We start from the raw sequence: 12,349 nt of genomic DNA, 5'->3' as shown, positions 1-12,349 counted from the left end.
TGCTTAAGATCCTTCCCCTGCTCTTCAGCACAAGCAGGGGAAGTGAAGGAAGGCTCCCCCGAGGGCACAGGGAACAATGTGGGTGTGTAAAAGGGTGGGCTTTTCAGGGAGTGCTTATTTTCTTCCAGCCTGAGGTGGGGAACATAGATGCTAGAGATGGAGCTGTGCGGGCAAGTGGGGGAGGGGGAAAGGCCTGTCCCGCCAGGTGCCGGGCTGAGTCACTGGAACTTTGTCCCAGGAACCCAGGAGAGTCATGGAGGGTTCTATGCAGAGGAGGGTCGGGTTTGGCTTTACGAAGATTCCCTGATCTAGAGTGGGAGACTGAAGCCAAGACCCCAGAGGGAGGAGATGCAGGGACACAGGTGGGTGAGGCAGGAGCTGGAACCAGAGAAGGGAGGATGGCCAGGTGGGAGGGCTGCCAAGAGGCTGAGTGGAGGGCCGCCCTGAGAGGATCCAGGGAAGAGGGGCAGGTTTGGGAAGAAGCTAAGGGCCTGAGTGCCACCTGTGGATGTGCGAGGCCTGGGGGCAGTCCAGGAAGCCAGAGAAGGAAAGCAGAAGCATGGAGGCATGCGAGAGGTGCTGCCCCAGAAGGAGGTGAGTGGAGAAGCAGGAAGGGGGTCCGTTCCCAGCCCCGGGGGGGGGGGGGAGGGCCCCCCACAGCGTTTAGGGCTGTGGATGAAGAGGAAGTTCCTCAGATCTGCTGTTTTATCCTCTGGATAGAGGACTGGGGAGAGGGAAGAGCACTCCAGAGGTTCCACAGAGTTAAAGCCAGAATATACCCAGAATAAAGTCCTTTGAAGTCTTACATTTTATACTCTAAATTCTTGCCAATTTTGCATTCACTTTCATCAGTCTATCCATGTGAGTTCTCATATAAAGATTTTCAAGTACCTATCAGTGACACCCATTAACCTACCCTTGAGCACATCCCCCGACCATGAAGATCTTCAAGTGCATATGAAGCTCTGGATTCAGCCTGTGGCTTTGGGTCTCCCCGGCCAGTCTCCTGGTGCCTTGGGGGTCTGTCAGCCATGTATTCAAGGATATTCATAAGCCTGCATCCCGGTGACCAGACACTCTGACCCTTTCCACGGGCAGCCCAGCCTCCCACCAGACCTTGTTCTTTGTCATGTGGCCCTAGCCCCCCTCCCCACCACAGACAGATGGATCTTTCCGAAGTCCAGACCTGACCCCGTTCCTCCGCAGTGGCTCCTTAGGGCCGCTGGAATGGAGCCACTGCTTGTCAGCCTGGCAGCTGACACCTCCCAGCTTCTGGAACTCGCCCCTTACGCTCCCCTAGCTTCCACTCCGTGCTCTAGCTACACAGAACTTCGGCTAGCTCTTCAAGAGTACAATCCTCTCTCCTCGTGTTTTGCACACATTGTTCTCTCTCCTTAGAAGACCCTCTCCTCTCCTGGCTCTTTTTGTAATATCCCGCAAGGATGCAGGTTCCCGTGCAAAGTGCCAATGTGGAGTCCTTTGTCCAAAAATTATTAAGAATGTCATGAGGGTGACAGCAGGGCAATCAACCAAGCACAGGGCCCTTCTAAATGTGAGGTGCTGTGGTGGGACTCTACAGGTCACAGTGCTGAAGCTGGCCCCGTCTTCAGGTCACCTGCCAAGCCAGGCACAGTAAGGAGCCCATTCTGGGCTCCCTTGCACTTAGACAGGCCCTAATCCGTCTTCCCTGTGCTTCCGCCATCCCAGCCCTCTCCACTTTGGGGTGCCATTGTTCAGTGAGCACGTATTTCCTCCAAGGCCTGGAGCTCTGTGAAGGCGGGGTCTGGGGCTGGGTTGGTCCCCACTGTGTTCCCAGCATTGCTCTCTGCACAGGTCAGGGCAGCACCAAGCACTGACACCCATCCTTTTGTTTTGTGAAGCACGAAGGGGCACCAGGAAGACATCAGGGAGGAATCAAAGGCAGAGGCCACGCTCAGGTTCATCCCAGAATAGAAATATCCCTTTTCAAAGGACCCCTTTATCGGACTCCCCCACATACATGCCCAGGGAACCAGCTGTGAAAGCTCGGCTTTAGCCGAGGCCTGGCAGGGAAGGGATCCCAGACTCGGGGACACTCGGGGCCTATGTTAGCTTTGCCGGATGCAGACACATAGGTTCAATGTGGCACATGCAGGTAGGGGAGCGTCCTTGTATGAGAACTACAGTTACTTTGAGAAAACCCTCCAGGAGCCTGGAACTTTGGTTCCGGGAAACCTGGTCTCAGAAGTGCACAAGGCATTCTCAAAGCCACAGTGGGGTTGGACCATAGGAGGAGTAGCCCTCGCTGAGCTCAGGAAATTGGTGGACTCTGCTGGGCAGAGTTGGAAAGCTACGTTTTAACTTTAAATTCTAGATACATGGGATCATTTGTCCATAGGAGTATTGTTCCTACATGGGGGTGGAGGATGACCCAGGCGCCCAGATAGAGAGGCAAGGGGGACCATGCTAGAGGAACTAGCGTGCCCCCATCTCTTTCCTCCCATTCTCTTTGCTTCCAAATGCATAATTAGCTACCGCTGGGTGTGTGTCCCCCTTCCAGGCCTACATTTCTTCGAAGGAGATTCCCCCCTACCAGCCACGGTCTCTGCCTTAAAGAACCAACATCCACTCTCTGTTTGGTACCTGAACCTGGAGAAAGTTAATTCTTATGCTACAGAGAGGTCAGCTTCCTCATCTGAGGGATGGATCGTTGCATAGCAAATACCAGGGTCCCACTACTCTTCTTTCCAGTCTCTGCAGTCTTGCCAGAGAGCCAGCTCATTGGATAGCGGTCCGTGCTGTCCTCCTTTGCATACGGAACAGAGGTCTCTAGTGAGGTAGCCTCAAATCTCTCTGCAGTCCATCCACTTCAGGCCCCAACCTCATCTGGGTCACCATTCTGCCTGGACTACTGCAGTAGCCCCTTCCCTGGTCTCCTTTCTTCGCTTCTGTTCCTGCACATGCAAACAAACTTAACCCTAGAGCTTCCTGAAGAGCAGGGAGCTCTACTCTCCTCCCTGTTCAAAACCTCCAATGGCTTCTCATGCCACTTCTAATAAAACCCAGATGCTTCCCGGCAACTTGCATCACCTGTCCCCTTCCCTCACCCCACCCCGTCCCCCAGCCCCTACACTTCTGCACACGCTGTACTATTTGCGTTGGATCCCCTTTCCACCTCCGGTGCAGTTAACTCCAACCTAAGCATCCTTCAGATCTCAGCTGAGTAGTCACTTCTTCTAGGAAGCCTCTCTCAACCTCAATTCCTGGGTCAGGTCTCCTGGTTCACGGTTCCGTGGATCTCTCCTTCATGCCGCTTCTCCCTCCCTCAGCCACAGTCACCACAGATGATTTACACTGGCCTGTGTGATTATTTAACATTTGTTTCCCCACCAAATGGTGAGATATGTGAGGGCACGCCCTGTGCCTGTGTTTGCTCAGTCTTGAATTCCCAGCATGCTGCACAAGTAGGCACACAATAAATTGTTCAAATTTAAAAGTAAGGGTTGAGGCATGGTGCCCTCTGGCTCCCCCTCGTGGCAGCAACTGGTATTTTGCGGTTGGCACTAGATCTCAAATCTTCCCACTCCCAAACCCCCTTGGCTGTCACACCTCACTCACCCTGATGGCTTCACCTGACCTCAGCCACCAAGGGCCACAAACGAGAAGGACCTCATTATGCTTCTGGAGGACTCGGGAGTCAGACCAGGTCCCTGGGACTCAGATTGTTCCCATGGCTGGTGGAAGCTCGTTTTTCAAAGCCTACACCCACGAAGAAAAAACCATTACAGAATCTAGGATGTTATCCCATGAGGACAAGGTCATGTGCACCAGGTCTTGAGAATGGCCAGTCCAGTCTTGGGCCCTCTTCACCATGCCCCTCACACCAGCATCATTCCAGAGAACACTTGCAGGACTTAAGTCCATCTCCCCTACCCCTATTTTCTCTGCCTCTGGACTCACCTCCAAAGGAGGACTAGGGCCTGTTCCTCTTACTGCCTATCCCATTCCTGGATCTCCAATGAGGTGCGGTGTTACCAAGACCCAGGGTTTGGTCTTCCAAACCTCTAGGTCTGGTGTCTGAGGGAGCCTAAGGCAGTCCAAGACAGGGTGAGAACCAGCCTTGCAGAGACACAGGGCTGACAGGTCCAGATGATCCAGGCTCTAGGTCCACAGAACCACAGGGACTACGTTCCCTAACTATACTTTCTGACTTCCTATTCTCAAATCAGCAGAATCTGGCCCCTGCCCAACCAATCCCCTAACACCATTCTACTGAGGTCACCATGGCCTGACATAACTAAACACAATAGTCACTTGGGTCTGACTTGTCTGGTTTGCGTCACTCTGTCCCTCCATCTACTTTTCCTATTTAGTAGTCTTTGCCAGGTTTCTCTTTGCCTGTCCCTTAAATATGGAAAGTCCCAGAGGCTGTCTCATCACCTCAGTGGCCTCATTCCCCATCTCTGCTAACATAGCCTTCTTTTCGGTCCCCAGCTCCAAGCTCAGACCAGGGCCCTGAGGCCTCCTGGCCACCACCCCCGTGGATGTCTTCTGGGCCCCCCACATTCACCCGTCCCCCACTGGCCTCAGCATATTCCCCAAATCTGTACCTTTTTCCTGGTTCTATATCAGGTAGCTCCCTCCCTTGGCCAGAGAGACCTGGGCCTCACCTTGTACACTTTCCTCCCCCACAGTCCTTCAGCTCCTTAACTTGTCCATTCAGCTTCCTCTCTCACTTACCCCTTATTCCTTTCCCCTAGCCCTACCCCTGTCCAGTCTTGTCCTTAGCCACTTGGGTCCCTGCCTTGGCTTCCCCCACACCCCCAGCTTCAGTCTTACCCTCTGGTCCACCTCTTCATGACTGCTAGAAAGAGCTTCCTAAAGCCCATTCCTGACCCTGCTCCCCCTCCCCTTCATAGAATCCTCTATGGCTCCCCAGTACCTTCAGGCCAGGGTCTGAATTCCTCAGCCTGGAGGTCCTGTACCCTGCTCACCCCTCCTGCCTTATCTCTACCACAGTACTCCCCAGTGTCTGGCATTTACTCAGTCCTTGCTTGTGCTGGGCCCTCTGCCTGGAACAGCTTTCCTTTTGCTCCTTGCCCAATTATCTCCTTCTGATGTCATGCTCAGATCCCGTCTTTCCTCCAGGAAGCCTCCCTCACCACACCCTAGGTTGAGCCAGGCACCTTTCCTGGGCTCCCGCAATCACTTAGGTCTCCCTCATCACCACATTTCTGCTCACTCTGAACTGTCACTGTCTGAGCAGGGCTTGGGGCCACCTGGTTCGTGGCAGTGTCACCCAGGAGAGGGCACGCCCAGGGGGTACTCTCATGGAATTCTGTCAACTGAATGAATGGCCATCCTCAGCCTCATTCAGGAACCTCAGACAGAATGGGGTTGGGGGGGGTCTCTCCCCAGAGGAGGCATTCCCAACTCCAGACCCCTGCATGATCCCCCCCGCCCAGCCCCCACAGACAGAGACAAGGGCAAGGGCCTAGGCCCCAGCTTAGAAAAATAGGACTTTCTTGTTGTGCCCCGGTGCCCCCGACACCCTCCCCATCAGAGTTTTAAAAACCGTGAGCAATTTGGTGAGTCTGAGGCCAGGTCCCACGGGGTGCCTGGCTCCTCCCACCCTTGGGGCCAGAAGGGCCGTAGAGGTGGGCGTGAGGCTAGGGTCCCGTGGGTTCGTGGCTGGGCTTCCAGGGCTCACAGTCCAGCTGGACCACGGTGTGGGCTCTGGGCGCGGCGGGCTCAGGGGCGGGTGGGGCCGGTGTGGGGCCCAGGGCGCCGTTGGTCTGCGAACAAACGCTGCTGACGGGTGCAGGCGCCTTGGCCTTGCCCGGGGGCTGGCCGCCGTGCACCTTGTAGCGCATAAGCAGCACGAAGATGAAGACCAGTACCGAGGCCACGATGACTCCACCGAGGGCGATGATCATGGTGCCGCCCAGGAAGGGTGCGTGCGGGGACCCGCACGGCCGCAGCGCGGGCTCAGTGGAGAAGCGGGCGCAGCCCACGGGCCGCGTGGCGGTCAACCCCGTGGCGCTGTCCTCGTACACCGCCAGCACGCACAGATCGTAGGTGCGGCCCGACGCCAGGTCCGATAACAAGAAGGAGCGGCTGTCGGCGGGAATCATCCTGGAGGGACAGGGAGGTGGGGGTCAGGTCTCTGCTCTGGCTGCCCAGCACCCGCCCTGCACTGTGTCGCAACCCCTCCTGTCTGGCCCATTCCCTCCAGCCCCCTGTTAGCCCAAGTTCCTTCCTATCACGACTCCAATTCCCTTCAGTCTAATACCCAGTCAGCCTCCTGACTGATAACCCACGGGTCCTCTTAGGTTCCTGGCGCTTGCCGCTCAAATCCCTGTTTAATCTCCCTCTAGCCACAGTGCCCAGATTCTTTCTGGGGACGCTGCCCACTGCTCCTCTGCTCTGTGGGTTCAGGGCAGCCTCCCTGCCCAGCTTCCCTACGGTGCAACTTTCCCTACAATCCCAGCTCTCTGTCTCCCTCTAGACCCTTGCTCAACTTTCCAGGTTTCCCCAAATTCCTCTGGTCAGCCTCGCCTCCATGTGGGGCCTGATTTCCCTTTTCAAGCTGCCCCATGTTGCTCCAGCATCCAGCTAGAATTCTCTCATCTAACCACCCGATTCCCGCACACTGCTGATGCCCGCCTTCTAACCTGCCAATGAATGTCCCCTAGCCCCACTGCCTTCTTATCATTATTGTATGTATACCCTTTCAGTGAGCCAGCTCTGTTCTCATGAAACTGACGTACTTCAGCCATCACAGCTTTCTTTTTCTCCCTGCCTTATTTCTTCCAGCTCTGGCTCTCAATTCCCTTTTTATCTCTGTTGCCTGGTTTTTATCCTTACCTTTCCCATTTCCTTTTATCCCTAGCACCCAGTTCCACTTTCCTTCCTTTGGTGGCAGAGCACCCTGTTGGGGATTTAACTTGTTTTACAATCTGTCTTATTCCTAAACTGCTTTAATGAGGGAGTTACAGGTGATTGTCTCTGAGAGGGTGACTATCTAAGAGAGCATTTGTCTCACCCTCTGCCAGGCAAGGTGGACAGGATTTGTGGGATTTCTAGGTGTGGGCCCTCCATGGGCCGACTCCCCCCGCCCCCCCGCAGGCAGTAAGGCCATCCAAGAGAGGGAACAGAATAAGCTCGCTAGATGTCCAGGGTTGTAAGGGAAATCAGATGACGACCTCTTGAGATGTGGGCCCCTGGGGAAGGAAAGGGGACCCAGGTCCTGGGTTTATAACATGCACACCCCAGGCATTGGGAGGCTGGCTCTTTGCAGCCAGGCCTCAGGGACTGCACCCTTTGCCCAGCCTGGCAGTGAGAAGAGGGAACCACCCACAGCCAGCCATGCAAGGGTAGAAGGGTGAGAAGTGCCAGAGCCAATTGGGTTAGAGCAACCACTCCTGACCACATGGGGCCGGCCACAGCAGATGTTCCAAATGCTCTCCAGCTCCGGGGCAGGAGATGTCCTGATCCAGCTACGCATAAGCCCCCAAGTTTCTTCTATTGCTTGCCACAATTCCACGGAGAAGGGAGTCCCCAACGCTGGGCAAATTGAATGTGCCCTTTCACCTAGCAGGTGGAGCATGAACTAGCTTGAATTTGATTTAGAAAATAAAAAATGAAGATGTCACCGTATTGGAACTCTAACATCTGGAGCAATTCATACTGCACAGACCCAAACCCTGATCTCTGTTCTGCCGCCTCCCTCATTTTGTTTTCCACATGAACTCTGTACTTTCTCATTTGATCTCCTTTTCTTCTTATAACTTGGTTTTTATCTAGTCCTGTCCTCTGGAAACACCCAGTTCCTCTTTACCTTTTTATTCAATTTGTTTGTACCTCTCCAACCTTGTCCCCCTCTGCACAATTAACTTTCTGTTCTTCTGGCCTGATCTCTTTTTTGTATCTGTTACCATTGACTTTTGCTGCCTTGTTTCTTTTTATCTTTTTATCTGCCTTGTTTCTTCTTATGCCAGATTTCTTTACCTTCTCTGCCTGATTTCTTTTACTTCGATGTCTGATTTCCTTTGTAATCATTTCAGCCTCATTTCTCAGCTGTGTTGCAGCCTGGGGTGTCAACAGATGTATCTCCAACCCTCCCCCCACCTCCTTCTGCCACCCACGCTGCCCACTGCCGAGCTGTGCACCTGTAGACGAGGATGTCGTCGGCTGAGCTGTTGTACTGGATCTGGTACATGCGGATGCCTGGGATGGGCCGCTGGTCTGGCCACTGGACAAGAGCGGCTGTGGCCCCATGCTCAGTCACCTGGACCCCGCGGTCGGTAGGGGGCCCAGGGTCAGCTGCCTTGGCAGAGGCAGAGGCGGCAGAGGGCGGGGTGAGGGCATCAGGATCCCCGTCCCGCGGGGGGTCACAGCTGGTGCTGTTGGCTAGCTGGGGAGGTGGTGGGGGACCCACGGTCAGCTCGACAGCAGCGGTGGCCTCGCCGGCTGCATTAGCCGCAATGCAAGTGAAAGTACCCCCGTCGCCCGGCTCGGTGACCAGTAGCTCCAACGTCCCATTAGGGAAGGCACGGGCACGGCTCGAGTTGCCCACCAGCCGGCCCTGGGGTGACACCCAGCGAACGTGGGGCTCGGGGTCCCCCACTGCCCGGCAGCGCAGAGCAGCTGGTCGGCCTGCAGGCACCGCCAGGGGTGGCGAGCGGTGAGTCACCACGGGGGGCTCACACACGAATTCCTCCTCACCCACAGCCCAGAAGTAGCGGCCACCCAGCGCAGGCGGGGAGGCGCAGGCCTCCAGGTCGTCCTCCCGGGCCAGGCGCCGCAGCCATACCAGCTCGCAGTTGCAGTGCAGCGGGTTTCCACCAAAGGCCAGCACCAGGGCGGAGGCAGGGGAGCCGCGGGGCCTGGCGAGCAACGGCAGGCGGGAGAAGAGCGGGTCAGGTGGGATGGTGGTCAGGCGATTGGAGGTCATGTCTAGCCGCGCCAGCTTGTGCAGGCGGGAGAAAGCGCCGGCGGGCACAGACGCCAGCAGGTTGTGGTCAAGGCCCAATGTGTTGACGTTGCCCAGGCGACCCAAGGCCTCCCAGGGCAGCTGCTCCAGGTTGTTGTAGGAGAGGTCGAGGTCCTCGAGCGTCTCGGCGCAGTCATCCAGGGCACCGGCCGCCAGGGCCGCCAGCTGGTTGTTGCTGAGGATGAGATGGCGCAAATTGACCAGGCCGCGCAGCTGACCCTCGCCCAGCGAGGTCAGCCGGTTTCCGTCCAGGTGCAGGGCCCGCAGGGCACGCAGGTCCGAGAAGGCACCCACGGCCACGTGGCGGATGGTGTTCCGCGACAAGCTCAGATGCAGCAGGCCGGTCATGTTGGCCAGGTCACGGCGACGCACGGCCGCAATGAAGTTGTCCGCCAGGCGCAGCTCGGCGGCCCGGCGGTCCAGCGAGGGGGGCACGAACAGAAGGCCTGCCCCCGGGCACAGCACACTGAGGGGCAAGGACTGTGTCTGGCAGCGGCAGCGGCGGGGACACGGGCTGGGTGTGGCTGGCTGCGATGGAGACGAGGCAGGGGCCAGCGGCAGCAGGCAGAGGAGCAGTGGAAGGACGGCCATTGCGGGCAGGGGTGGCCTACAGGGGAGAAGGGAGGCATTAGGGCAGACTGAGGCCAGAAGAGGGGTGCCAGAGGCCATTGGGGTGGTTCAAGACCCTAGAGAAGGTCACAGTGGGCTGGAAACCAAACAGTTGGGTCAAAGAGGGTCAGGCAGAGGAGCAGGAGTGGTCAGACCCATCAAAAGCCAAAGGAGATGGTCAAAGACTCAGAGGAACATGTCATGGACGGTCAGAGGGAGCAGACGCGAACAAAGACAGTCAGAGGAAGGGGAGGTAATTAGAGATGGTCAGAGACAGAGAATGAGAGGGTTGATCAGAGTGGATAGAAGGGAAGCCAGAGGGCTTGAAATGTGATCAAAAACATGGTCAAAGACAGCCAGAGAGAAGAGGCGGTCAAGGTGGTGGGAATGACTAGAAGTAGTCAACCATGACCAGAGAAGGGAGGTGGTTAGAGATGGCCAAGAAGAGCAGAGGTGGACAAAGGAGGGGACATGGTCAGGGTGCTCAGATCTAAGAGACATGGTCAAAAAGATGGTCAGAAATGGTCAAGAGCCAGAGAGGCAGTCAGATAGAGGAGGAATGGGCAGACATGTCAGAGACAGCTGGAGATGAGGATAGCTGGTAGGATGGTGGGTTCGAGGAGAGGTCATCAGAGAGAGGAAAGGCAGACAGAGATACTAGAGATGATGGTGCTCTAGAGAGACAGAGAGAGGAAAGGTGGTCAGTAAGGGTCGCAGAGTGGCTGTTGGGACAGGCGGTGGGAAGAGGGCGAGAGCAATGGCAAAGGATGGTCAGAGACAGGCCAAGGCTCAGAGTCAGGGATGGGCAAGGGCACGAGAGCAAGTGAAAGATGATTAGAGAGAGGCATGGTGGACAGAGATGCCAAAGGTGGTCAGTGAGTGAAGAAGCAGACAGAGGTGGCCTGAGACAGCAGCGGTGGATGGAAGTGTTGAAGATGAACAGTGAGGAGTAGGGAACAGGGATGGTCAGTGAGAGAGGAGCGCTGGCCAGGACAGGCATCTGAAGATGGTCAGATGAGACAGATGGTGGGAAGAAACTGGAGAACAGAGTGCGAGATCAGATACCTGGAGGTGCCATAAACTGGGGAAGAGGAGGTCAGAGAGGGCCAGTGCTGGTCAAATCAATATCCAGAGAGTATATGAGGCCCAGCAGGAGATGGGGGCAAACCCTTGGAGGAGGGGGGATGGGATATGTTTCCTGGGGAAACCCCAAGGGTTCCCAGGGGGACCTAGTCCTCACTTCCCTCTACCCTCAGCCACAAAGTTCCTCCCAAGTCCCTCCCCACCAGCAAGCCCTGCACCCCCTGCCCCCGGCCCCAGTAGCCTTACCTGAGCTGGAAGCCACCCCAGGGAGCAGAGTCCTCAGGCTCCAAGGGGTCAGGAGTCAGGGCTCTGGTGGGGGGAACTGGTCATGCCTTCTCTGTTCCCAAGGCCTCTGTAGAGGGACTGTGTTGTGTCTCAGCCCAGATCTGTGGCCATGGAGTCTCTAGACCTTGATACTTGGGGTCCTAGATCTCTAAATATATGGCCTCTAGGGACCAATTTTAGAGACCCAGGCTCCAGTTCGGGTTGGTCAGAGCCAGTGACTCCTAGCTCTGGTTTTGGGATGCTAAACAGCCAAACGGAGAGTTTAGGTATGAGTCTCAAGCCCAGTCCTGGGATCCGATCCTGGGGTGCCGGGTTCAGAACTGGGGTGCCAAATCAAGATTTGGAGGTCTCTAGCCCTCAATTTCAGCATTCGGGTTTGCAGCAAGGACTTCAGGCTCTAGCACAGGCTTAGTTAGGCCCCTTGGAATGCCAGGGTTCAGATCTTGGAATTTGAGGCCTAAATCTCAAGGTTTGGGTCCCAAATAGGGGGTTCCAGAGTATAGATATGGGGATCTGGTCCCAGATTTCAAGGTCCCAGGCACAGCATTAAGAGTTCAGTTCCAGATTTGGGGCTTTAGATGAGAAATCTTGAGGTTCAGTTTCCAAATTTGGAGGTTCATATTCCAAGTCTTGGGGTTCCAATCTGGTGTTGAGATTCCAGCCCCAGAGAGTAGGTGTTCAGGCGCCAGGTCTTGGGGTCCCAGCCCCAGATCAAGGTCTCAGGCTCAGGTTTCCAGATCTCTGGATCCAATCTCGGGGTGCAGGCCACTGATGTCGGGGTGCTGGCCCTGGGTTTGGGGCGGCTTCGTCCCAGCTTGCTTCCCTGGCCGCGGCGGGGAATGGCCCGGAGGGAGGGAAGCGAATGCGGTGGGGGGGGTGGTGGCAAGGCAGCCCCTGGGGCCGGGGTGGGGCGAGGCCTGGGCGAGGACGGACGGACAGACGGGGACACGCGGGGTGGAGACACCGCAGCGCAGGTTGGGGCGCAGGGGGGAGGGGCCGCGCTCAGAGACCCCTCCCCCGCCGGGGCCGGGGCGGGGGCCGGGCGGGGGCCGGGCAGGCAGGCCGGGTCCGGGCGCTCCCGCGGCCTCCTCGCCGGGAACCCAGGGCCTCGCGCGCGCCCGAGCTTAAAGGCGCAGGCTCCGCGCGTGCCCGTGCTTAAAGGTGTAGGCAGCCCTCATCTCTCAAAGGCGCGCGTCCGGGCCCCATCTCCCATGGAGTCGCCCTGGCGTTCCTTGGGAGCGAGAAAAAAAAAAAAAATCCTTGGATACGGAGGGACCCAGAGAGAGATCCAGAGACTGAGACAAAGAGACACACAGATTGAGAGAGAGACAAAAGATGGGCAGGTTTAGATCCAGAGACAGGAGTAGAATGAGAGAGGTAGAGAGAGAGAGAGATAGA

The 12,349-nt window shown here is 56.6% G+C and overlaps 1 protein-coding gene across 1 annotated transcript; it reads right to left on the bottom strand.

Annotated features, from left to right (window-relative positions):
* Positions 1–5,485: 5,485 nt before the first annotated feature.
* On the bottom strand, positions 5,486–12,061 carry LRFN3 (leucine rich repeat and fibronectin type III domain containing 3). The gene is made up of 3 exons (XM_047709457.1): positions 10,913–12,061; positions 8,151–9,581; positions 5,486–6,114 (listed from the first exon to the last, which is right to left on the bottom strand). Exons 2-3 carry the CDS (start codon positions 9,563–9,565, stop codon positions 5,649–5,651), a joined length of 1,881 nt encoding a protein of 626 aa, XP_047565413.1. The 5' UTR covers positions 9,566–9,581; positions 10,913–12,061; the 3' UTR covers positions 5,486–5,648.
* Between the last annotated feature and the right edge of the window lie 288 nt (positions 12,062–12,349).

This window comes from Lutra lutra, chromosome 17 (genome assembly GCF_902655055.1).
Source record: "Lutra lutra chromosome 17, mLutLut1.2, whole genome shotgun sequence".
NCBI classification, from domain to species: Eukaryota; Metazoa; Chordata; class Mammalia; order Carnivora; family Mustelidae; genus Lutra; species Lutra lutra.
This window is presented reverse-complemented; position numbering and strand designations above follow the sequence as displayed.